Genomic DNA, 24,573 nt, shown 5'->3' on the forward strand with positions numbered 1-24,573 from the left:
ACAGGAACATTCTGGGGCTCTGTAGAGCGCTTTGAACATTAAAAAAGAGCGGAGCAGTAGGTGAAATGGGTGATAACAGCACAGAGAGGGAACCAGCAGTGCTGGGCAGGGCAGAGGCAGCTGGAGCTGCTGCAGCCTCTGTTCGGGGTGAGTCGTGGCTCCTGAGGAGGATGTGCTAACTAGGTCGGCCTAGATGGAGATGGATTGTACCTCCGGAGCATTGCTTCACTTCTCCTCGGAGGAATTCCCTGTCAGGAGGATGAGGGGGTTGGTGTAAACATTCTGACAGAATCCTGTGAGGGCAGCTGCGCTGGCAGGGCGGATTGTGCCGCGCAAAGCTGCGGCTCAGTGCCGCCGTGCCACGGGGGCAGCTCTCAGGGCTCAGAGGCGGCTGCTCAGCGGCTCCCGGCGGGCAGCTCTGCTCTGGCCAAATCTAACAGCTCTGTCGCCTCTCTGTGTGTCTCACGAGCAGGACGACAAGTACTGGGCCAGGCGCAGAAAGAACAACATGGCAGCGAAGCGCTCGCGGGACGCGCGGCGGCTGAAGGAGAACCAGATCGCCATCCGCGCCTCCTTCCTGGAGAAGGAGAACTCGGCCCTGCGGCAGGAGGTGGCCGACCTGCGCAAGGAGCTGGGCAAGTGCAAGAACGTCCTGGCCAAGTACGAGGCTCGGCACGGCCCCCTGTAAATCAGAGGGAGCTGGGGTGTTTTGGTTTTTTTTTTTTCTTTTTTCTTTTCTTTTTTTCTTTTTTTTTTCTTTGTCGCGGGTTGGCATTTGACTAGATGGACAATGTGTTTCCTGTTTGATAGCACCACACCCAAACCAACCTTTCTGTCTTCAGCACTTTACCAGAAGCAGAAACAAAACTGACTTAATGTTGGTTTTTTGTTGTTGTTTTTTTTTTTCTCCTTTTGTTTGCGTGTACGTGTCCCTGCGTGTGTGTGCACACGTGTGTGCCCAGGTCTGTGTCTGTGGGTGTGCATGTGTGTGGCTGTGGGTGTGCGTGTGCATCTCAGCACTTCCCATTTTTACCAGCCCTCTTCAAAGGGTGCCACATTTTTACCTGGACTGTTGAGAACCGCCATAGTAAGCTTTTTATTATATATATATTTTTTTTTTTCCTTCAGTGCTGCTTCAGAGTAGGGGTTTTATGTTCTCGTAATCAGTTCCATCCTCCTGATTTACTTGGAAAGATCCCAGCATAAATTACAAAAAAAAAAAGGAAAAAAAAAAAGAAAAAAGAAAAAAAAGGTAGATCTGAGTTTTTTTCGAGAGTAACAAGCTATCGTTTTAAGTCTGTCTAATCAGAAAAGTTAACATGCTAATAAAGTGCACAAATAATAATTTAGTACTACACTGCAGAACTATTAATTTATAGATTGCTTTTATTGTATTTTTAAGTTTTGGTAATAATTGTCTTCAGATTTAAAAGTGCTGTTAGGCTGAGTTTAGCTATACTCATGATAGATCCCATACTGGCTTCTCTGTAGCTGCTAAGGTTCCTTTTCTCTCCACGGAGCCCAGGTAGGTGGGTGGGTAGGAGTTGTTGGTAGAGCACAGCGTGTGTACCCTGCACTGCCTGTACCTGAAGCAATAATCCTGCGTGCATGCTGCCCGATGTTCCCCGTGGACGTGGGGTGGTTCCCTCCCCAGCAGCAGCTCCATGTCTTTACAAGGAGTTCCAAAAAGTCCCAGACACGTTGCCATGAGCATGCTGAGTGTGTCCCTGCCCTGGGGAGCGCATGTGTAAGGAGCAGGATCGTTCGTTGACAATGAGAACAAAATTAAATAGCGTCACATCAGATCTGATGTTGAAATCAGAGGGGCTTTTCTGTTTTCAGTTAGTTAGTCCATTTTGTGATTAAAAGTTGAATAAATACCTAAATTCAGTTGGTTTTCCCCCATGTTTTGTAATATATTTTCTGTGGATTATATCTTGCTGTTAAAAAAAAAAAAATCACTTTTATTCAGTTAGAAGAAGTCACTGGTTTGCAAAGCCCATTTTTTCCTAGTGGTTGTTGTTTTGAGTGTGACATGAACTGATGGTTCTGAACTTCATTGTTTTAAACTCTCTGCTTTTGAACATGTATGTTCTAATATAAAGTGGACTTCTGAAAAATGAATGTAAGAGACACTGGTGTATTTCAGGAGGGGATGGTGTTGTCATATACTGTGGTTAATCCAATCAATCTAAGTGTTTACTCTAGACCAAAAGGATAGATATTATAAAATGTATAAAGTTTATACAGAATAATTATAGTATGTTCGTTTTGTACAGTATTTTTCAAGTACAAATACTGACAATGTATTTTGAAAGACATATATATAGCAAAAAGAGAAAGCTATTCCATGTTTAAAATATATAGCAAAGATATATTCTCCATTATTGTATAGAAAGGAAATGCTTAGGGATTTGTTGGTTGTTGTTTTCTTATTTTTCTTTAAAATCCGTAATTTTAAGCACACTGGCATGTTCTGTGCTTTAAATTAAATTTTTATGGAAGTAATATGGCTTTCCAGGATTTTCCATATTACTAAAAAAGAGAGACTTTTTTATTTTTCATCAGAAACACATAAAGAAACTGTTTAACAGGGACAAAGCACAACATGGATTTTAGTCAACTATTGATTGGACATTACATTTTATAATGGCAGAAAAATAATATATAACAAAACCACTTAACATAATTTCCAATCTGCTGCTAGAATCTGTTCCCAGCTGATTTTTTTTGTTAAAAACAGCTCAGATATCAGAACAGTACCTAGATGTGTACTCAGATCAGTACACAGCTATGTGAACTGCATACAATCAGTAACGTGAGGAAAATACGGTGCTACACGTCTTGCTCACAGTTTTCTAAGCGTTCTGACATGATTTCCAATAAAAAGGCTGTTCATTCCATTAAATCACTATTCGTGCTTCAGGAGATGGCTGCAGAGAGCTCAGCATTTGGTCAGCATTAGAAACACCCTTGATGATGGCATTTTCCAGTGTTTTTCCACGAGCACCCCTGGCCTGTCCCGTAGGGTGCAGTGCTTGCCGTGTGTTCAGCAGATGGAGTTTCTGTGTGCTCAGGAGCCTGGAGTGCAGGAGGTATTTATTCCCTAAAGGTGGGCAGAAGCTCTGCAGGGCAGGAGGGTCTGGCACAGTTGGGGTCCCTGCTGCAGCACCCCTGGATTTCCCTCTGGGAGAAGCTGGAGCTGCTGCGGACACCCCTGTAACAGCAGCACAGCAAATGCTCCAATCACCCCACAAAGGGGAATTTTGGGGTGACCCGAGAGCAGGGTGAGGTCAGTGGTGCCACTGCTAGGGCGGGTTGTGAGCACAACACTTTGTGTAACGTGCAAAAGGCAGCTTGGAAAAGAAAAAGGAGAATTCTTTTGTTTCTTTGGGTGGGGAGTGGTTGCAGACTGGGTATCAGGTTTATTGAGGATGGGCACAGAGGGCAGCAGTTCCTGCTCTGCCTTGCCCAGCAGCCCCAGAGCTGCTTTGTGCCTCCTGCTCCCATCCCAGCACTGCAGTGTCACAGGCTGGGGAATTGCTGTGGCACCTGGGCACTCCCCACTTCCTGCGGGACTTGGGCACTCTGCCTGCTCTGAAAAGCTCACCGAGAAAAAAAATAAAACAAACTGGAAAAAAAAAAAAAAAAAGGCAGAATGTGTGGGCTTAAAACTTGGAAAATCCCCAGGTTCACTATCCAGGTTGTCTCCCTGAAAAAAACAGTGAGAATAAATAAATAAATGGAAGTGAGCTCATTTTCAGTTCCCAAGGTCAGTTCAGCTGGGCTCATCACACCTCTGATGGCTTTGTTGCTCATGAAGGAGCTTGTAGGAATAAGAAATTGTAATTTTATAAAAATAGAAATATATATATTTACAGATTAATTAATAGCTAATCTAAATAATTCACTGACCTCTATTACATTATAAGCATTGGTAAAATGCTTGTCTTCTCTTTCATTGTTTGCTGAAACTTAGAAGTGGAATTTTTCTTTTTACAAAAGAATGCCCTCTAGAAATCAGTGGGACTGGAGATGGGTTTGTGCATCTGAGCACCTTGGGGCTCTCTGTGGGACAGCCCGTGGCAGAGGAAGGGGGGGCGTTTCTTTTTCTGTTCTGAGTGGTGCTGAAGTCACTAAACCAAGCACCATGGAAATAATTTCTGACTTGAATCCACAAAAGCAAGAAATTCAGAATGCAGGGGAGGAGCTGGAGCAAGCACCAGGGATGGGATCAGTTCAGACCCCTCTTATTTGAATATCTTGCCTCTGTGGGTTTGTAATACCCCCAATTATTGCTTTAAAATTATTTTTGCAGGTAATTTTACAATAGAGATGTGCAGTTTATTTTTATTTTGTTGACTTTTTTATGTGAAGAAAAAAATTCTATTAAAACTTACATGTGATCAACCATCGTATTTCTGGCAACACCACAAGACAGAATTAAATATAAGTTTAACAAATAGATCAAATTATCTGTATGACAAGAAATGGTTTGCATCCTGTATGCTGTTCAGCCCAAATATTTTTTTTTTTGTCTGTTATTCTTAATGTTTAATAAACTTTTAAATTTTTCTTCTCTCACTGTGTGCTTGTCTTGCTGTATCAGGGCGTGGGGCTTTTGGGAGGGAATTTATCTCCCCCATCCTCTGGTCTGTCCCACCAGGGGATGGATCCCAGCTAAGCTGAGGGGGGCAAATATCCCCCAACACTCCCAGCTGCCACCAGGGTTGGGTATAACCACAGCAAATGTGTATTTACATGAGATGAAACAATTCAAATTATACTGCAATTAGTGCTATTTACTATTTTAACAAAAATATGGGTTTGCTGTTTCTTTTTAACTCCTTCTACCCAAGTCCTAATTTTCATGAAACCTGTGAGAACTTAAGAATCTTTGAGATGCTTGAAATCCTTTGTCACCCTTGCCCAGCTGCTTAAAAGAAATTAATCCAGAGCCAAATAAAGACACAGCCGCACCCATGGCAAGTCTGGATGGCAAAAAACAAATCCTTGGTGCTGCATTTAAGAGGAACAAATAGGATTTTTTGAAAATATGTAATACTAAAAATTTTTTTTTTAAATATGTAATGACTCCCCAAATGCAAATGTGGTGGGAAGTGGGAGAGATCCATGGTGGGAATGCCAGAGCCCCTCTGAGCCAACACAAGAGGTCACACAAGAGCCGCGAGCGGCTCCCGAGCGCCGGGATCTGCTCCAGAACACCGCCAGCTTTTTTCTTTAATATCTCCTTATCCTGCCCTGGGTGTTCCTCCCTCTGCTCAGTGGGAGCCTGGGAGGGTCTGTCACCGCTGGTGGGACAAACTCGTGTCCCCACAGTGCCGGAACCGCCCGTGGGACATCGCGGCCTGAGGTGCTCCAGCCGCTCCGGAGGCCTCAAACACACTCAGGCTTAAAAGGATGATGATGCTCAATCATTTTGCACATTTGCAGACTCAGTTTTAATGGAAATGTGAAAATCACCCCCACCTGCAGACAGCAGCCAGGTTTCACCTGGGATGGGTGAAACGGGTCAGACATCAAAGCACCCACACAGCTCTGCTGTGCCATCCTGATCACCCTTTTTTCAACTATTTTTAGCTTTAACCTTATGGCACCTATTGATGGGTGAAAGCAATCAGCAGCAGAGCCCAGCATCCTGTGCTCTTTAAAAATAGCAAAGCATGGAGAAAAGATTTAGTCAAGCACATGATGTGACCATGACAGCCTTGGCCTTCAGGGACATCTCGTGGCTAAACACACCAGACCCAAGAAAAGAATTGTGTAGAGGCTCTGAGCAGGAGGGACATTTAAACAAAAAAAAACCTACGAAAAATTGTAGTATCTTCTCTTTAACTTGCTCATTCCAGCCCCAGCAATGTACATTTTACTGAATATCCTGAGTTGGAAGGGACCCTCAAGTCTCCGGGAAAGGACTTCCTTACTTACCTAGAACTGGGACATTCTTACCATAATCACAAAAAATTAGGAGAAATGTGGAGCAGACAGGATTGGAATAATAGTCTACCTTTAGACCTCTTTTGTTAACAGGAAGAAAAATTAATATTGTCTTTGGGCATTCCTCACTATTTATTTCAAACCAATACAATTCAAACAAGCACTCTAAGATAAATCCTTAAATGAAGCCCTTCATTTAGCAGAATTATTTTTTGATGCACAGGATATTGTGTTATAAAAACATGACCTAAGAATATATCCAGTATTCAAAGTACCTGCTGCATCCCAGAGCTTTTCTGGAAAGGTCCATCTGAAATGTTTGCTGTCTGCTTTATTTAGATTCAGCCTACTTGTTGCACTTCTAAAACCTAGAGGCACAGAAAATACAGAAGCAAGTGCTTTTAAAAACATTTGCCTTGGGAAGACAAATCCCATCTCTGTACTGCAGCAAGCATTAGGAAAAAAGCACTATCCTTACTCCTGAGAGGAATCAGCCTCAAGAGCTGCAATTAGATGGAGTGGAAAAAGAAAAGACTAATTGATATGCTTGCTTCCCAGACAGAAACACATTTTTAGTTCAGCTTGTCTATATTTTATGCTCCAGGGATAGGACCAAAATTATGTATTTCAATGTTCTAAGCTGAAAAAAAATCACAATATATTCTTAAACCCCAGAACAGCAAAAGGGAAAAAGAAGTTCTAGCTATTGACCAAAATTTAGACAGAAATATATTTTTTCCATACTAAAAAATTAATAATTTGGATTACAGTCTTTCTTACTGCTTTTAAAGCATTGGCTGAGCAGACATGAGGGTACTAAGCTTCAACTCAGGATCCTTTTTGTCAGGAGTGAGCACAGGGTCAGTCCCTGACTGCCCTGCCCAAATGATGGGGGAAAAAAACAACCAAGAAACCAAGAGTTTCCAAATTGCACCAAATGTTTATTGTAAGTCTAGTACATTCAATATCATATTGACTAGAATACAGGAATTCAAAATATTTTTGGCGAATTGAAATTTTTTAAAAACCATTTCAAACACTCCAAAAAGCAAATGCCATGAAAAATTAACTTAAAATTAAAACAAACATATTCAAGCAATAGTTTAATTTTTGACTACAGAAAACCTTTACATGTATTTTAGTGATTTTAGCAGTACTGCATTTCAACAAAATATGTGGACTCACAAAAAGTGGAAAATATTAAAACAGACAATGTTAAAAAACGGAGGCATCCAGATCTCAAGACTGTTGTAGCAGAATCACCTGCCCAGCTGTTCCCTTTGCTCTCTTTTGGGGCAGTTTGAGTTTGCTGTGGTGCTGCCACTGCGCTGATCACCTGCTACCACCACACAGCAATTCTTCAATGTCATGGATTTAAAGTTTGTCCCTCTGGTAAATTCCCTATACAAATGTAAATATTCTAAAACTTGTGGCCCTCTGGCAAATCTGAGTGGAACAGGACCTTTGAAACATCCCTATCTTGCTATTTATTGTTTGCAGACAGGCAATATCCAGAACAAAATCTGAAAGGCAACACATTTTGGTTTTGTTTTTAAATACTGACATGTAAAACTGAGTAAATTAGAAAAAGGATAAAGTCAATCTTAATATAAGACATTCATTACATAGTGGGACAGGATACAATTATTGGACAAACAGGATTAAATGACTCTTGCACACTGGTCATTTGAGCACGTGTCCTACAGTCACATTTGCTACCACAGCTGGATTTCCCGTGCAGACAGACAGTAACAGACCAGTGGGGCTCTGTGTGAAGTCCCAGGGTGACAAGGGACACCCTGCCAAGCTCTGCTCCCTGCCAGGCTGTGCTGGTGTGTGCACAAGGGCTGGGGAATGATGGCCCTGGCTGGGATGGGGACATCCCCACGCCAGCCCCAGCCTGGGCAGCAGGGCACAGCTGGGAACCTGGAGGAGAAAATCACCTCAGCTCTTCCTTCCACAGCTCTTCATCACAAATAAAGCCAGATTAAGGTCTGGTTCAGTGGTACGGAAATGAGCAGAATGCTGCCATGTTAGAACTCAGCAGAATCACATTTAGCTTGTAAAAGTGGTTATAACAATTACAGCTGCAACACAAACTTCGGAAGAGGTACAATGTTTGCTCCTCAGAACAGGGTGTGGAATGTTAACCATTTCTTGCAAGAGTTTGCAACATGAATAACTGCATAGATGACAGTTGTGTGTCTTCAATTCAATAAATGTACTTTCAAATTTTACAAAAAACACAGAAAAGTTTCTATAAAAGTCACATTATACCAAGATAATGGGTGGTAAAAGTAGATTAGCTGTCTCTGATTCATGTTTAAGAAATGACTCGTGGAAAGGTGATAGAAATCAATTTCATGTCAAGAGCATTACGTTTTCACTATTGCACTGACTTCACCATTTGAATCACTAATTTAGAAAAATTCACATAGTTAAAAATTGTAAAATTAAACTAGCATACAAAATTTGTTTGTAAACATCAGGTAGCCAGTTCTGCTAACGTGGAATGGACTCTTGGTTACTGCAGTACAGTATCTTGGTTATTTACAGCACTTGCCATGTGATGGGAAATGGCAGGACACAAACATCAGTTCACAGTAATTGTGTTCACAGAACTACCAAAGTCAGTGCAGTTTTGCTGTGCAATTTTTCCAATTCCCCCAAATTCTTTAAGTCAAATAATACTGTTACAGAGGCCAAGTGCAGATTATTGTTTTGTATAATCTCACAAGTGACGAATGATGTCTGCAGGACTTCTGTAAAGGTACTTCCAAATGGCATAGTAATGGACAGCAGCTGCTGTGGCCACGAAGAGGTGCCAGATGGCGTGGGCAAAGGGGATCACTCCATCACTCTTGAAGAACACCACGCCCAGGCAATAGATCACACCTCCCCAGGCCACCTCCTGCAGTCCCTCGGTGTTGCTCTGCCAGGGAACAAGGACAGGTCAGGGGCATTTATGTGTATTTATGGACAAACTACAAAGTGCTTTCTTCCCCCAGGGAAAGGGAGCTGGCTGTGACAGCTCAGAAAATGTTGGGTGGGACAGATGGACAAGTGAGAAATGCAATGTATTTATATTACACTTTGTGAAATGCACAATAATGTCTTTATATACTATGTCCCCATAGCACTGGAGGAATTATACTGGGACAACTCAAGAACTAAAACAAGATTGATGGTTTGCTTCATCAGCAGAGCAGACAATCATGGAGATAAAGAAAACCACATTATTCTGTGGAAGTGTGAGTTTAGTGCAGCTCCTCCCAGCAAGACTTTGATACAGCCAGTTAAGGCATTAACTTGAAAATATGTCAGGTTTCTATTAGCTGCAGAGAGGGTTAATCCACATTATCTAAAATGTGCAACTATAAATAAGTTTGGAGTAGGATCCTTTTCAGATGCACCAAGAAACCCAGGCTCTCTTTATCTACACAGTGCAGCCCAGACTGAACAAAACAAGGTAGTATTTCACTGAAATGTGAACTATAAATCCAAACCATAAGTGCTTGTATTTGGTTGCTCTGCAAAGAGCATTTACAAATACAGTGTACTAAAATGAACATCTCTGCAGAGGAAAAAGCTGCACTGGAATTTAAGCTGGTTATAAAAGGCAAGTTTTGTTTGTTTGCACTGTTAATAGTCACATTCCTTACCATGGATGTCACTACCAGAGCAGGAGAAAATCCCATCGCTAAATAGAAAAAGAGTTCAACGATCTTATACCTAAAAAGGAACAATTTGAGTCGTTTAAGGAGGTGTACAAAAGGATGAGCATTTCCTACAATAGCAAAAAAGAGTATTTTAAATTATGTGTTGGTATGGGGTCATTATTCAAAAAGCTTTTCATGCAGATAGATAACCAGTGTTTTATGACAAAATTAAAACTACTGTATATCTCTGCATTGTAGAGTTGCAGGCAATACCTTCTCTAAATACTGCCTAGACACCTTCACTTGCAGTAAGTACCAGTGAGAATAAAACACTGAGACAACTTAAATGTTCTTATTTGATGAGAACCTTGGTATTATCAAAAAAAAAACAAAAACCAACCAAACAAACAACAAATAAAACCCCAACCAAAAAGTTTGGTCTTGTTCTCTGAGGATAATTTTTAGTTTAAAGTTAAATGCAAAGAATAGTTCTTACTTTTCATGGTAGAGAAATACATAAAGGGTTCCTCCAGCAGCCATCAGCCAGATAAACCATCTCATGTGAGATGCCAGAGGTCCCAGCTCACGGAGATTTAACCTGGAGGCATAAAGGTTCCAAGAGAAAAAAGTGATGAGTAAACAGACCACACTGACAAAAGAACAGTAGGGATTAATAAAAACATATAAATACTCAGAGCTTTAGCTACAGAATGATGGGGGAACAAACACTGGGACATTCTATCCACAGAGAGGCTGAAGGTGTTTGCACTGATGGGTGGAAAGCATGAACTGAGGTATGTGGAATATACAGAAACTACCTGCTGCTGTTTTCTAGCATCACTCTCTGTTCAGCACAGCACAGGAGATGACATTACAATGTCTGTCACAACACAGTGTGGTCAATTGCATCTAAGAAACCATCTAAAGATTTTGGAAAGCTGCAAGGACAAACTGTTTATTTTGGAAAAGCTTTGATTCTGCAGCTGTGTCCCCATTTCTTACCACGGTGCGTAGGATGCCGCAATGAAGACATAGATCATCATTCTGTCACACATGTGAAAGCAATGCTCCATTGTCCTAGGGAGAGAGACACAGAACAGGTACCATGATGCATTTTGGGAAGATTTTTGCATCATCTCGCTTTCCTGACATGCTTTGGAATTACTCTGGGGAAAATACCATCACCTCCATCCCTCTTACAACTGTGTGGAGGAACTGAGACACATAAGAGCTGAGCACTTCTCCAGCTCTCTCCCCTTCTCCACCCCACCCTGTCACATCAATTCTGCCTAATCCAGACACTCTTACTATTCAGTGACTACTGGCTATGTCCAATATATGGCCCAGAATTATTTAGGGGGTCTTACAAGGGATAAGTAAAATAAAATAAAAATAATAAATCCCATGTCAGTTTTGCTATTGCTGCCTTGGTCCCAAGGAAGTTTCCTGCTGGTTAGCTGGGCATTGACAAAAGCTGTGTTCCTCAAGGCACCTGAGCATGCCATAGTGCCAGACAGTGTCTTCATGTCTGCAATGGGATATTTTCCATCAGCCACTCACATTATGCTTTTTCCATTCTGTTTCTGGATTAAGAGCCCCTAGAGCCGACCAAAACACATTTTCTTTGTGACAAGGCAGCAGCCATTCACATTCACTGGTACATGAGCTTGGCTCACTATTTCTTCCAAAAAAATCAACGGTGCTTTTATCATGATTCAGTAGAAAGTACCACTCCAACCTCCTGTAAAATTGGTTTTGACTGAGAAACACAATGGGGAAACATCAGGAGGAAGTGAAACATTTTCTCCTGCTACCTGAGGTGACTCTTTTTCCAGGAAACGATGTGGAAGACGGTGGAGACGATGAAGAGGGCGCAGAGCCCCACCCCGTACATCCATGCTGTGATCTTCTCCCAGCGGTCGTCGGAGAGCCGATGGAGGAGGGCACTGCCCACGATGGCAGGAACAATCAGGAACTGCCAGAACAAAAGGCCACTGTCAGGCTCTGCCCTGGTGCCAGCCACAGAGCAGCACCAGCACGCAGAGCCCAGCCCCACACAGAGAGTTTTCTCATTTACTTAAGCTGACACATCAGTACCAGGGAAGGTTACCAACTCCTCTAGCCATGACAGCAAATTCTTTTGTCTAATTTTATAGGTATTATCAGTGGTTTTATTTTCACATTCTGCCTTATGTTTTAAAACCATGTTAATCTTACGCTAAGCTTGACTTTAAACCACCTCTTGTGCATAGACACAGAGCACAAGACAGACCAAAATAAACTCGAATCCCAAATGAAAAAACAAAGCATTTAGCAAAGTGCAGTTGCAAGAATTAGGCAACTATGGGAATCCAGGGCATCCCTCTGGCTGCCTTGGAAGGCCTGGGACCCTGGCAGGGGTCAGGAACCCCCCTGGACAGAGCCCCCACAGACACTGTCTGTGATCTCTGCCCATGGAAAAGAGTTTTCAATCTTACAGGATGAATTACCAGCTCTGAGTGTTTGATATAAGTAATAATTAAGTGTGGCACGGGTGCAAAAGTAAAATTTTAGGATTCTGGATAAGGGGTCCAAAGGGGACACGATGGAGGAAATTGGGTGTGTCTTGTCCTTTTTCTCCTTCTTCATGCCCTCCATGTTTCACTGTGGTGTTGGCATTTTTCTGTTGGTTCAGGCTGGGGACACACTGTCCAACGTAGGTGACAGATATTGTCACGTTATTGTAAATCCAGCACAGGTAGTTTGTGGTATTTAATGTTTGTACCATCCCACTGAGGGCAGAGCCCCACACGCTGCCCTGCAGGACAGAGCTGCGGCAGGGCAGCAGAACATGTTAGAGATAAACAGAATAAACAACCTTGAAACAGCACAGACCAATTATGGCTTCTTCTTTGGCAGCGGGGCTGACAGACAGAGACTTTCTACAATCTGGGAATCATCAATACCTCAGATCCCGACAGGCAACAGTTTTGCAGACCTTGGGTTTAAGCTACCACAAATAAATTAGCTGCAAACTTCTCTCATGAATAGATTTTTAATGCACAAAGATGTTCTTCTAATGCAGCATATCCAACTCTGTTTTCCTTCCCACCTCCCTCTCAAGCATTTCTAATTCACTTCTTCAAAACAGGCCCTGTTCAAACATCATGATAAAATTACCATGCTTGCATGAAGCATCCAAGAAGTGACTGCAGGCTTTAAATGCATATGTTTAAAACTACACTCCCTTCCAGAATAAAATATGTGATGTACCTCTATCTCCTTCAGGAGAAGGCAAAAAAAAAGAGGAGGAAGAAGAAAAAAAAAAACCAAACTAAAAAACACCCTATGTCCAACAAGTATTTAAAGAAGAGAGCTCACTGACTCAGATATTTCTACCCATCTCCTTCCACTATCAAGTCAGCCTTCTAAGTTACAAACACTGCACACATTCCCTTCCAGGCCCTACAGCATGTCTAAGGTGCTAATTTGTTCCCCTGAATTGCAAACGAGTTTCTCAGGGTTAAATTCTTGATAATTTAAGCCAAGTCTCATATGTTAAACAATAAAGCCAGGAACAAACCATGTTTAAACAAATCTGGCCACTTTGCATTACAGGTTTGATAGCTCAGACTGCAGAGTTCTAGTCTAGCCTGACCCATCTGTCCTTTATCTAATTACAGACCAGAGGAACTCAAGGCTCTGCTCAGTGCAGAGAATGCAGAGCAAACTGAATGGATCTGAGAATAACAAAAAACAAGTGGCTTTTTCTTCTGACTTTGAAGTACATCAGCTGTAGCTTCATTACTATTCAATTTCCTTATGTTTTGCAAAATGTAGTATATTTGTGCCAAGAGCTGTAGAGCCATGGAAATGAAAAGTATGGCATCGATACACTCACAACATCAGGACTAGAGGTGAAAACACTTCCTGAGCTTTGTAATGGAACTATGGAAGTTGACTTGGTGCACTTTAAGGCCAGAAATAGTCTGCCAGCCTGGCTTCTCATTCATCACCAACCCTAAGTTTCCTGCACACACCCTGGCCAGCCCCCAAATTCAGGGAAGGCTGGAATGTGTCACTCCAGATCAGTCACTCCTGTTTCCCACACATGACACACGGTGTGAATGAAGCGTGGCTGGAGCCCCTGGCACAGCCAGGAACTGAGGAGATGTGACAGCTGCTTCATTTCGTTTTTGCAGGGGACAGGAGGATACTGAGCCCCAGAAACTGTGGTGTGGTCATGGCTCTAAGCTGTACATCCCACTCTATCCACATTCCTCAGTTTCCTTCCCAATTTTTGGTGCAAATTTCAGTTTTGACTAAACTTAACTAGAAGAACTAAAGAAGAACTTGACTAGAGAACTAAAAGTTTTCAGAGAAATTAAATACCTATAAATACCAGGTAAAACAGCAAATTCCTACTGATTCCCTGTAACAGCCTAGGCATGAGCTGCTCAGGGACTCTGACAGAGACCACTTCCCATGAAAAGAGCCTTCTTTGACATTTAGATATTACACAGAATAACCTGCCTTTCTCACACAGAGACCCCAGCTTTTTACTAATCTCCTCAAAGGAATATTTCACAAGCTAAGCTGTGACATGGGATGCTAAAATGGGCCAAAACAAAGTTCAGTGTCAATCACTCTTTCTGTAATTACTGTGTATAAAGTGATACAATTAAAACAAAGAAGCAATTCTCTTGTCCCTCTTTATTTGCACCTTCAGAATCAAGAGTACAGCACATGAATGAAGACTTTAATCCCTTTTTTCCTTGTCCTGCTTTAAAAAACAATTCTACCTCTCACAGAGAAGAACACTGTATTCCATGAGAAGGACTGATTTTTTTTGCTAAGTGTTCTTTTACGAACCCTTTTCCTCTGTGCTTGATAGGCACCATGGGAACAGACGCAAACAAGAGATGTTTTATTGCTTTTATTTTTTTTTGGCCAAAAATAGCTAAATTAAATACAAAATCCAGAAATGATACCCTGCTGTTCCAGGTGACTCGATGAAGTTGTTCAGATGGCAATGCCATAACAGGTAACATACGGTACACTGGGTTTTAGCCATCTTACAACAGAAATACAAAACTTCAGCTCATAAAAAAGGCAATTTTTCCCAGGTTCATTTGAAAAAATCACTTGCACAAGAATTGCATTTTAATCTCCAGTTTTCAGAATGGAAAAGCCATTAATCTGTCCTTTAAAAGGAGGGGAATTTACCAAAAAAGCAGTCAGAGAATCAGAACTAACAGAATGAGTGGGATTGTGCTGTGTCATTTTACAGCGTGACAAAGCATTTCTTAGTTGCCAATATTCCTGGAAAAAAACCAAAACTCCAGCTACAAGTCACAAAATCTTTGCTTATTTCATCATTGAGTGCAAGTCTTCCAAATGAATACCATCAAACCCAGTAAGTTAATGTACTGTGAGCAAACCCAGAACTGTGATGTGCCAATTTACTAATTTTAGCTCCGTGATTAGTCCTGGCTGCATCAGAAATGGGGCTGGAAGGGAGATCTGCAGAACAAGAGAGAAGGCAACAGTTTCCTAAGCTTTCTAGAGAAATGCCAGAACAAAATGAGAGAATGAAGTTAAAAGCTCTTTGCAATAAGGAGGAAGATAAAGGATTAAAATATGTTTATTTACATCTACAGAATAGTTTTCAGCACAACCTCTGTGTGGTGTATTTTGGGAAACCAACTACCACAAACCCTGCTGTCACAATAAGTAAAAACCCTTAAGGCACAAGGAAAGAGGCTGACACAATAAGCTGTGAACCTGATCAGGGTTACTTCAGCGAAATTACACTCTCTGGTTACAACTGACAGAAAAATACCCAGTACCTTCCACCTGCCTGGGGTTGCTTAGGATACTGCTCAGCATTTTACCTGTATTTTTTCCATATTTCTCCAGACAATCTCTGCCACAGAGAGCTTTAAAAACCTGCTGGAAGTTTTGCTTTTGTATCTAACATTCCTTGAAAATGAAGTTATTCTCCTTGCACATCATGCAGGCAGCACCAATGCCCTGTGATGCATGAGCCACTGCAGCAGAGCTAAAATCTCACGAGCCTCTCAATGGGAGGGACACACTGAGGACACAAAAATGGTCCATGCACTTCCCTTTTGGAAAGGAAGACAACAGAAACAGCAATAAAGCTGCCAGTCCTGCCCCCAAAAAACGTGACCCTTGGAGAGAACCCCGAGGGGCTGTGCCCATCTCCAGCTGCCTGCTCCCTGAGTGCACTCCTGTTACCACCTCTCCCAACTTTTCAATGTTCCCCTCATTTTAGGAGACCAGTAACACAGAGTGGGAGGCCCACAAGCAACTTGAGCTGCACAACACACAGAGAGCAGAGAAACTGCTTATACCAGTCAGTGGGAATGGAAGAGTCCTTCTGAAATTTTGATCACCCCTTCTTCCATGCTCAAATGGCCTTCTAAATGCTCCAAGTCTCACTTTTTAAATATTTATACGACTTCTGTTTTTCCATGCACTTCACTAACCCCACCTGGAATACAGGTTATAATTAATTTTAAGAATAGTTACTCCTTTTAAGGCAGTTAGAAAAAACATTTAAAGTAGTATACAGCAAGCCATGCCTAAATGCTGAGGTTTTAACACAACAAGGTCTACCTTTTGTCTGATAAACCTTACACACACCTGAAAGCTTCACTATGAAAAAGTCATTTCCCCCTTCCCTTTCTCACAACCCCTGCTTTTCTCATGCACTGTTTCCTTCCTGTTCCTTTGAACACAGAGAACAGTTTTTTCTGTTTTCAACACTTTGCTGCCATTCCTCTTCCAGTGTCTGAAGGCAAGTCAATGCTTCATTTAAAGCTAAAAAAGAAGCAAGACATTTAAAATAGCCTAACAAGCAAGAAATTTGAAGATACCTTACTATGCAACACAAACCTACCTTTTAAGTATTGTACCAAAAAGTTGTACCTGGGATTCTACTACTCCTTTATCCTTATTTTTCTGTTGTTTGCTTGTTTTTTATTAAGCAGTTGCCATAAACTGATTCCTGTGTATTTTTAAGTCCAAAACCAGATAGGATACCTACTTCTACCTACAGCAGAAGTTGACTGCTTCCTGAATTATGAAAAATATATTGGAGAACCACTGTTGAATTCTGTTCTATAGAATCACCAATGTCTAATTGAAAACTTGCACTGTAATCTAGCAGCAAAGACTCAGCCACTTGACTATCTGACATTAAGTAAGTCTGCAACACAAAGGAGATGAAAACATCACCCCTAGCTTTTCTCTGCTTTCCCAGCTTAGACTCCCATTTCAAGACTTTAAATATTGATGAAAAGTTATTGCATATTTAACAGTTCATCGTAGGTTTTAGCAAGTAGTTTGACTGCTTAGAAAGTAATTGCAGCTTCTGCAGCCTACCAGAAAACACTGATCCACCTTGGCTGTCACATTCTGCTAACAGGCAGGAGTAAAACATGCCTGGTTTTCAACTAGGTGAAAGCTGAAATTGCTAAGGAGCACAGCAACATCTGCCAGAAATTTTGAAATCTAACTTTTTGGCCAGAGCAAACAAGATTTGCACAAGGCTTATGAGATAAACTACATATTTGTGCTAACTAACAGAATGTTGCTTCATTCCCTAGGCAAATAAGCATATATTTACATAATGCTGTACATGAGACCTTTGGCTTAAGAACACAGAAGCTTCAGTCAAGTTTATGTCTACGTGCAAAACCAAGGTGATTCTGTTTTTACCACCATCACGGAGCTGTAAGTTGGTTATTTATGAAATACACACAAGGGACCCTTAAGAACAGAGCTCCTTCAAGAACTGAAGAGTCCTGGGCGCTGCTTTGAGCTTTCGTATCTGCAGCTCACTCAGACACACTGGAGATAAGAGACTGAGGACGAAGTCAAACATACTTCAGATGTTTGGAGTTGAGGGATTGAGGAGACGCACAAGTTGCTTTTATAAAAGGGCAAATGCTATCTTAAAAAGCAAACAAACACATTTTTAAGTCCTTTTCAAAGTGCCAGACAGGAAATTAAACTTCCTAATTACTAAAAGGGAAAAAAGTAAATTGCTTTTGTTCTGTTCTTGTGAATACTATATATTCAAAACTAGAATAAGTCCTTACATTATGAAAATAAGGAAAGAGTTGAAATTTCAGCAGGGCTGTCAGCATTATCAGGGCCTCTTGCAAAACAGCAGGCTTCTTGAAGAGTCAGTGGGTATCAGAATTAAAACATTCCAGCTCTTGCTGCTCATACCTACAGACGGTCTGATGAGGCCTTCCCATTTCTCACATGGATAAATCTTTCTTATACTTCCAGTTTACAGTTTGTCAGGGCAGACCTGGGAAATCCACCTTTCAGGCTAACTAGTAGTGGCCTATATCCCCTTTACTGCAGGCATCCTTTGACTGGAGCAGAGGGAAAATATCAAGTTAAAGACCTGTAACATTGGTGAAAAGGAATCCTATGAAGTGTCTGGGGCTCCAAGAGATTTGGAACATTACCAAACATCTAATTTTCTGGACTGTTACAGTTAATGCTTATATGCACAAAACCAGAGAGAGGCTGTAGATATGAACACAGTGAGGCAAAGGTAAGCAGCTAGCAATCCAAACACAAAAATGTATTGAAACGTCTGGTTAAAGAAAAAATAGGAAAAAAAGGCAGAAGTATACTTACTGCATGTGTGTAACAGTTAGCAGCATGCTCATAGCAAGTGGGTTTGTAGCGGCTGTTGGCTGGAGCTGGGTGGTTCATGAACCTGTTGAATAATTAAGAAGTACTTTCAGGAAAGTTACTAAACATCTCTCTGTGTGTCATGAAGGAAATGAAGGAATACTTCCAACCTGGTAGTGTTAAGAATTATAAGTACAGACATGTTCAAAGTAACTGTGATTTAAATTGCAAATTCTCCCAAGTAAAGTCTCTTACTAGACACACATGTTAAATAAATTCCTGTGACTGCCTGGTACAAGGGATGGTTATCATTAATCAGGAGCTCACACAGAGCAGTCAGACTCCCTGTTTTCTGACAGTTTGGTCAGAGGAAGAATGGAACATTTCCTATTTAAATTACATGGCAAGAACTAAAAGTATTCTTGAAATACGGAGTTCATCATAGCTGTCAGGGGTTATTCTTCTTTCGAGACGTTCTTGGAACTGCAGCAATATTCCAGTTTGGAGCACTTGAACACTGACTTTTTGACTCCTATCACAAGCAGTAATTGTGTCTGGAGAATGAAGTGGCTCATTTTTCCAATTCCATGTCTGTAACCAAGATCCAAACATCTCCCACATGGGGATGATGAAAGGCGACTCTAATGGTCAGTTCTGAAGAGGAAACATTTCAAGAGGTTTGCCATAGACATTCCACCTTTTTCTCAAAGAATTTTCAAACATTCTAAAACACAAAACAAGCACATCAAATGTAGTCTGTGCAAGCTGAACAGAATATGATGAAACTTGAGAAAGTTTGGGAAGAATTTGCCAATGAAAATGTTTCATTTAAGAGTATTAAAAAACCCAAACACTTGAGCTTTTTCTGTGAAACTCAACAATTTAAATCTGTGTAGGAACACCGGTAAAAGACAGCACACACTTATATGCAACAGTCAAATGAAAGCCATGAACTTCTCCCAGCACTGCTGACTGTCCTACAAAACTGAACATCTTTCACCAATAATTCAATTTACTCCAGGTTTTTCTAAAACTATGCACTGAGGTATCCAAGCAGCCAGGAACAGCTTCACAAGAAATACAGAACATGTCTGTATGCTCAGAACCAAGAGCAGCTTTGTTACATAGATTTATACAAAAAGCTTGTTAGACAAACTTTGGTCCTTCCCCATGTCCCCTGGTTTAAATAAAAATGAGTCCTATTTTTATGACATCTATAAAATATTGGCCAACCTCAAACCAGGGAAAAACAAATGAACAACTAAAAAAATCCAATGCAAATCTCACAGTTGGCATAAGCTGTTCCAGACTTCTGGGATATTTCACTTGGTTTTCTTGAGTGATTTATTAAGTGACTTGTAGCAGCATTAGGAAAATAACAGTGTCATGATCCCTTCCCTCAACCGTGGCAATTTCAAGAAACAGTTTCATTGGTACTAATACAGAGGCTAAGAAAAATATGAATTTAATTCAGACAGCACAGAACTCCTGCAGGGTTATTTGCTAACAGTCATTTAAAATATGATTAAAAATGGCAATTCTTTTGTCAGTGAGAAATGGCACCTTACTCTCCTCTCCAAGAAGACAATGACACTCATCACAAAAGTTCGCAGAATATTTGGAAAATCACTTTTTGCCCAGTGCCTGTATGTCTTCAACAGCTGCTGAACACCATCTCAGTATCCTCTAAAGATGGAACATTCAGTTTGCTCAGTTCTGCTTCCAAGTCAGGAAAATGTTTAAAAATAAAAGCATCTGTTGGCTCAGTGAGCGGCCAGGCTTGGACTGCCCTTGTCCAACTCCATAAATTCAAAGTCATGGGAAACTTTTGACTTATCACATCTAGAATATTACTACATTTCTCTGTGATGGTACCTTGGAAGTCTCACAAGAAGTAAAAAATAAAAAGAAAAAAAAAGGCAAAATCACACTTGAAGAACCAAAAGGAATAATCTTATATTGTGTAGTAGCTTTATAATTCCTGTTGTTCCAAATTTCTATATAAGATACTATTATCATAAAAAAATCTATAAATAATTGATGTCTCCTAATGGGATCTTCTATTATCCAACAATAGCCTACTTTTAATTTTTTTTTCCTTTATTTTCAGTAGGAAATGCACTGCATCTTTCTAAAGCAAACGCATTGGATCTAGGGGTAATGTTAGATTTTAGAATTATGAACAAACACTTTAGAAATTAGGACCTCTTACTGTCACTAAGACATTTATTAGCCACAGAACAGAACACAGAGATAGTAACAAATCTATCCTTGCTCTGTTACCTACACACAGATCTTGGCTTTTTCCTGTTTTGTTCATGGCAGCACAGGAATGATGCAAATATTCTGCACCAGAACTTCAGCAGAACTCCAGCATTAGCAAAATCTCACCTATCCCCTTCACCTCAGTGTTTATACCAACAATACCAACACCACCTGTGTGTTTTGGCAGGAGGGGAAGTGTTCAGTTTTACCTCTGCCTCGCAGAAATGGGTCTCACGATGTCCCAGCACCAACTTTGCTGCACATTTGACAGACCTGCACCTCTCCCTTCTGCCAGGGAGCCTCCAACAGGCTGCAGACCCTGATGCCAAATGCTGGAAAGCATCTGCTCAGGTCACTCCCAGGCAAGTCTTAGTACAGCAAACTTCCAGTTATTCCTCTCTGCCTTTTGATAATTAACTATTTATAAACGTTATCAGAAACAGCTTCAGAGGGAGGATCATTAACGACGTGGCTGGAAGGGCAATAATGCCAGCCAGAGCTTCTCACCAGTTCATTTCATTTTCAGCGTGACAGTTTAGGCTTAGTGTCTTAAGAAACATATGTGAATTTTGAAAATAGCTGCTCTGTGATATTACTGATGTGCTCATCAAAACCAGGAAAATTATTTTGACAAACACTGTTAAAGTCAGTCATATACTCCTGCAGTTAGAGACACAAATGATATTGCAAAAAAAGGCAGAAGAATGTGGTTGCAAACTTACTCACATTCTAGAGGAAAAACAGCTCTGCTCTTTCTGAAAGATAAATAAATAAGCAAACAAACCCCATGCCACCACCAACAATGGATGCTTCTTTTTTCCTGCCTTGTGAATACAGCAACACAGGGACATTGTTCTTCCTCCTATCCACAGGTCACGTTTGCCTCTTCTGGAAAAGTTAATTGTGGGAATTATTATCTCACCTTCCTAGAAGTGGAAGCACAGTAAAGACCATTCATTTACTGCTAAACTCACTGAACTGGATCACAGTTTACAGGAAATGTCTTTAATTGAAGCCTTTTTGATTCTCTAGCAAATCTCTAATGTATTCTTTAACAGCAAATCTGGTGAAACCAGAATCATTTAATCAAGGATATGCAACACATCGCACAAGGATGCACAAATAGGTCTCCATATAAGATACTGACAATCCAAGATAAAACATTAATGCCTTCAATATCAGAATAGGAAATTACCAAAATTAAGAGACTGAGAACTGCTTGCAGCCAGCCAGGAGAGCAGAATGCTTTAGCACTGAACTGAGCTGAGAGTTCTTTTCACAATTAAATTCTCAATGCTCAGAACCTGCTCAAGGCCAAGGAAGTTCAAGACTCAGGATTTCACAGCAAATATATTTTGATGAACATGCTCCCAATATAAGCAGAAAAAAGGTACTGAGACATACAGCAATTTAAAACAAGAGGAGGAAACTCATACCCCTCCCTTCACACTACTTCACCTTTGATCTTGAAATACTTTAAATTCTAAACATACAAACTGATCCATCCTTTGTGACAGACCCTAATCTCATGCTCCTATTAATTTCCAAGGAACAGATGCTGTTTTCCAGAGATTCCAGAATTAAGAGAAAATAGTGTTTGGGAGACAAAGCAGAAGGGAAGTCCGAGGGTTCTTAATGCTTTGTCTTTGCATGCAAAGCCAGCTTAGAAAAATAAATTACAAAACCCTAAATCCATTGCACATATCTGTATGGCATCTGTCTGGCATCACAACAAGCTTAGACCCCAGACTGCAGAAGGGAAATCAAATCGTATTGACGATTCCCATCTGCTGAATGAATTATTGTTTTAAGCATGAAGCAAAATGTCAGTAAAAACAGCAAGCACTGATAATGGCCTCAAAGATGTGGATTTTTTTTAGTCTTTTCAGGAAGTATATTTCCTTTATTCAGCTCAAAAGACCTCATACTTCCTTTTACCAGCTTAAAAACACATTCCCTCGTTTTGTGCCTTTCTTTCTTTGTGCTTTCCAGCAGCAGGAGAAGCCATTGAGACCCAATAAACCACAAATAACAGCATATGAGAAACTGCAACAATGTGGGCGTAACTCCACAAAACCAGCAGTAGCATCCATCAAATGGGGTTAAAAATTGCTTCATTATCTAAATATATGTGTCACTATCTACGATGTCATCTAGGCTCTTTGTTTTCAAGAGGAAAACAAAACAAAAAAACAAACAAAAACCAAAAAAACCCCCAAAAAACCCACAAGCAAGTCAAAACAGATCTGATGACCATTCAGATTAGATTTTGAAGTGAAAATAAAGGATTTATTAAAAGCTTGCTTGCTTTCACCAAATTTGGCTTTGACCATATTCATTCAGTTAAAAGTAGATACGTCTTCCTCCACACTAGGCACCTTCCTTCCTGGATTTGACAGTATCTAGCTGTCGTTTGTAACTGTTCACATAAACTTTACTATCACTTAACATAAGAGGCACAGAAAGAATTAAGATCAGTGCAGAAGCAGCTCCCTTATTGGGAAATATCAGTGAAATCCCACGCTGTGTGAAGGTTCATGTATTTAAAGCACGATACTAAAGATAAAAGGAAACCTGCAATACTCTGAGAATCCACAAACAACTCTGCTATCATACATAGATTGTGTCATGGAAAATAGCGTCTGTGCACCCCACTGACCTCCCCAGCCTTCTGGCAAGTATGAAAGGCAGCAATTCAAGCAAAGAGTGGGCAGCAATCACAAGTCACTCCAGCTGCTGCAGCACATCTGGCCTCAGGGGCAAGGGACCAGCCAGCCGAGGTGTGTGCTAGCACAGAAACCCATGTCCAAACACATTCATATTTTTCTCTTTCAGTTTTATTTCCCTTTTAATACTTAGGTTTCAGTTTCTTGAGCAAGGTGGTGAAAGGAGAGCAGGGCAGCCCCACGGCAGGTACCTGGTCAGGGAAGCCACTGTGAAACTTGGCCTCAGCCGGGAGATGGGCTGTCCATCAACAGTTACTGGCCTGGCACCTGGACTCTGGGCAATGAAGAACCAAAGCCACAGATATTTATTATTATTATTTATTAATTCTTCCCTGTGAGGGTGCTGAGGCCCTGTCAGAGATGCTGCAGCTGCCCCATCCCTGGAAGTGTCCAAGGCCAGGCTGGACAGGGCTTGGCGGAACCCGGTCTAGCGCAAGGTATCCCTGCCCGTGGCAGAGGGGCGGAATGAGATGAGCTCTAAGGCGCTCCCAACCCGGAGCATTCTGTGATCCGCGATGCTCAGTGCGCCCTCGGAGCAGCAGAACAAGGGGCTCCACGGCCCCGCGGGGCCACAGGAGCGGCGGGCGCTGACCCAGCCCGGCCCGGGAGCCACAGGTCGGGCCCGCGGGATGCGCGGCTGGGACACGGGGCCGGATGCGCGAACCTTCACCCATTTAACAGCGGCGAGGCACACCGAACGCACAAACAAAGGACCCTCCTCACCCCCGCCCACCCGCGGTCCCCGCCCGGCACCGGCGAGAAAACCGCGGCTCCCCCACCCCCCCACGCCGCCCGGGGGTCCCATCCCGCGGGGAGCGGCCGGGCACGAACGGGGATCCCATCCCCGCCGCGGGTCGCGGCGAGCTCACCTCCGGAACCGCTCCCGGAGCCGCCGCATGGGTCCGGGGCGGGGGGTCGGGCCGGGGGGCTGCGGGCGGCTCCGGGGGCGGCTCGGGCCGGGCTCCGGGCCCGCATTGGCGAGCGCCGGGCGGGCTGAGCGCGGGGCCGGGCGGGCGGCGGCCGCTTTAACCGGCCCCGGCCCCGGCTCCGCGCAGCGCCCGCCCCGGCCCGCCCACCGCGGCCGAGCGCGGGAGGAGCCGGCCCCGAGCGGGCACCCGCCGCTGCTGCGAGCCGGGGCCGGGGAGCGCTGGGGGGGGAGAGGGGAACGGGGCTGGGGAGCGCCGGGGCGGGAGCGGGGAATGGGGCCGGGGAGCGCCCGGGCGGGAGCGGGAACGGGAACGGAGCCGGGGAGCACCGGGGCGGGAGAGGGGAACGGGGCTGGGGAGCACCGGGGCGGGAGCGGG

At 42.4% G+C, this 24,573-nt stretch overlaps 2 protein-coding genes across 4 annotated transcripts in view; one reads left to right on the forward strand and one right to left on the reverse strand.

Annotated features, from left to right (window-relative positions):
* The window catches only part of HLF (HLF transcription factor, PAR bZIP family member), a 34,386-nt gene extending 29,805 nt beyond the window's left edge, over nt 1-4,581 (forward strand). The window contains exon 4 of the mRNA XM_030287695.4: nt 473-4,581. Within this exon, the coding sequence (XP_030143555.1) occupies nt 473-688 (216 nt within the window). The 3' untranslated portion in view covers nt 689-4,581. The remainder of the gene's footprint in view (nt 1-472) is intronic.
* Nucleotides 4,582-6,878: 2,297 nt separating this feature from the next.
* Nucleotides 6,879-24,298, reverse strand: MMD (monocyte to macrophage differentiation associated). 3 transcript variants are annotated; one of them, XM_030287134.4, is made up of 7 exons: nt 24,139-24,298; nt 18,282-18,363; nt 11,432-11,592; nt 10,620-10,694; nt 10,114-10,215; nt 9,621-9,690; nt 6,879-8,890 (listed from the first exon to the last, which is right to left on the reverse strand). In XM_030287134.4, exons 1-7 carry the CDS (start codon nt 24,165-24,167, stop codon nt 8,690-8,692), a joined length of 720 nt encoding a protein of 239 aa, XP_030142994.3. In that variant the 5' UTR covers nt 24,168-24,298; the 3' UTR covers nt 6,879-8,689. The 3 variants fall into 3 exon arrangements, with proteins under 3 accessions (XP_030142994.3, XP_072793217.1, XP_012434076.3); XM_072937116.1 differs by lacking the exon at nt 24,139-24,298 and adding an exon at nt 23,461-23,539; XM_012578622.5 differs by lacking the exon at nt 24,139-24,298 and adding an exon at nt 21,328-21,426.
* Between the last annotated feature and the right edge of the window lie 275 nt (nt 24,299-24,573).

Source organism: Taeniopygia guttata, chromosome 18, assembly GCF_048771995.1.
Source record: "Taeniopygia guttata chromosome 18, bTaeGut7.mat, whole genome shotgun sequence".
Lineage (NCBI taxonomy): Eukaryota > Metazoa > Chordata > Aves > Passeriformes > Estrildidae > Taeniopygia > Taeniopygia guttata.

Coding starts and splice junctions, on each gene's coding strand:
- MMD (XM_030287134.4), bottom strand. CDS start 24,167: ATGCGGCGGCTCCGGGAGCGGTTCCGGAG. Junction 18,364..24,138: donor CTCCGGGAGCGGTTCCGGAG/GTGAGCTCGCCG, acceptor ATTATTCAACAG/GTTCATGAACCACCCAGCTC. Junction 9,691..10,113: donor GTATTTCTCTACCATGAAAA/GTAAGAACTATT, acceptor GTTCCTTTTTAG/GTATAAGATCGTTGAACTCT.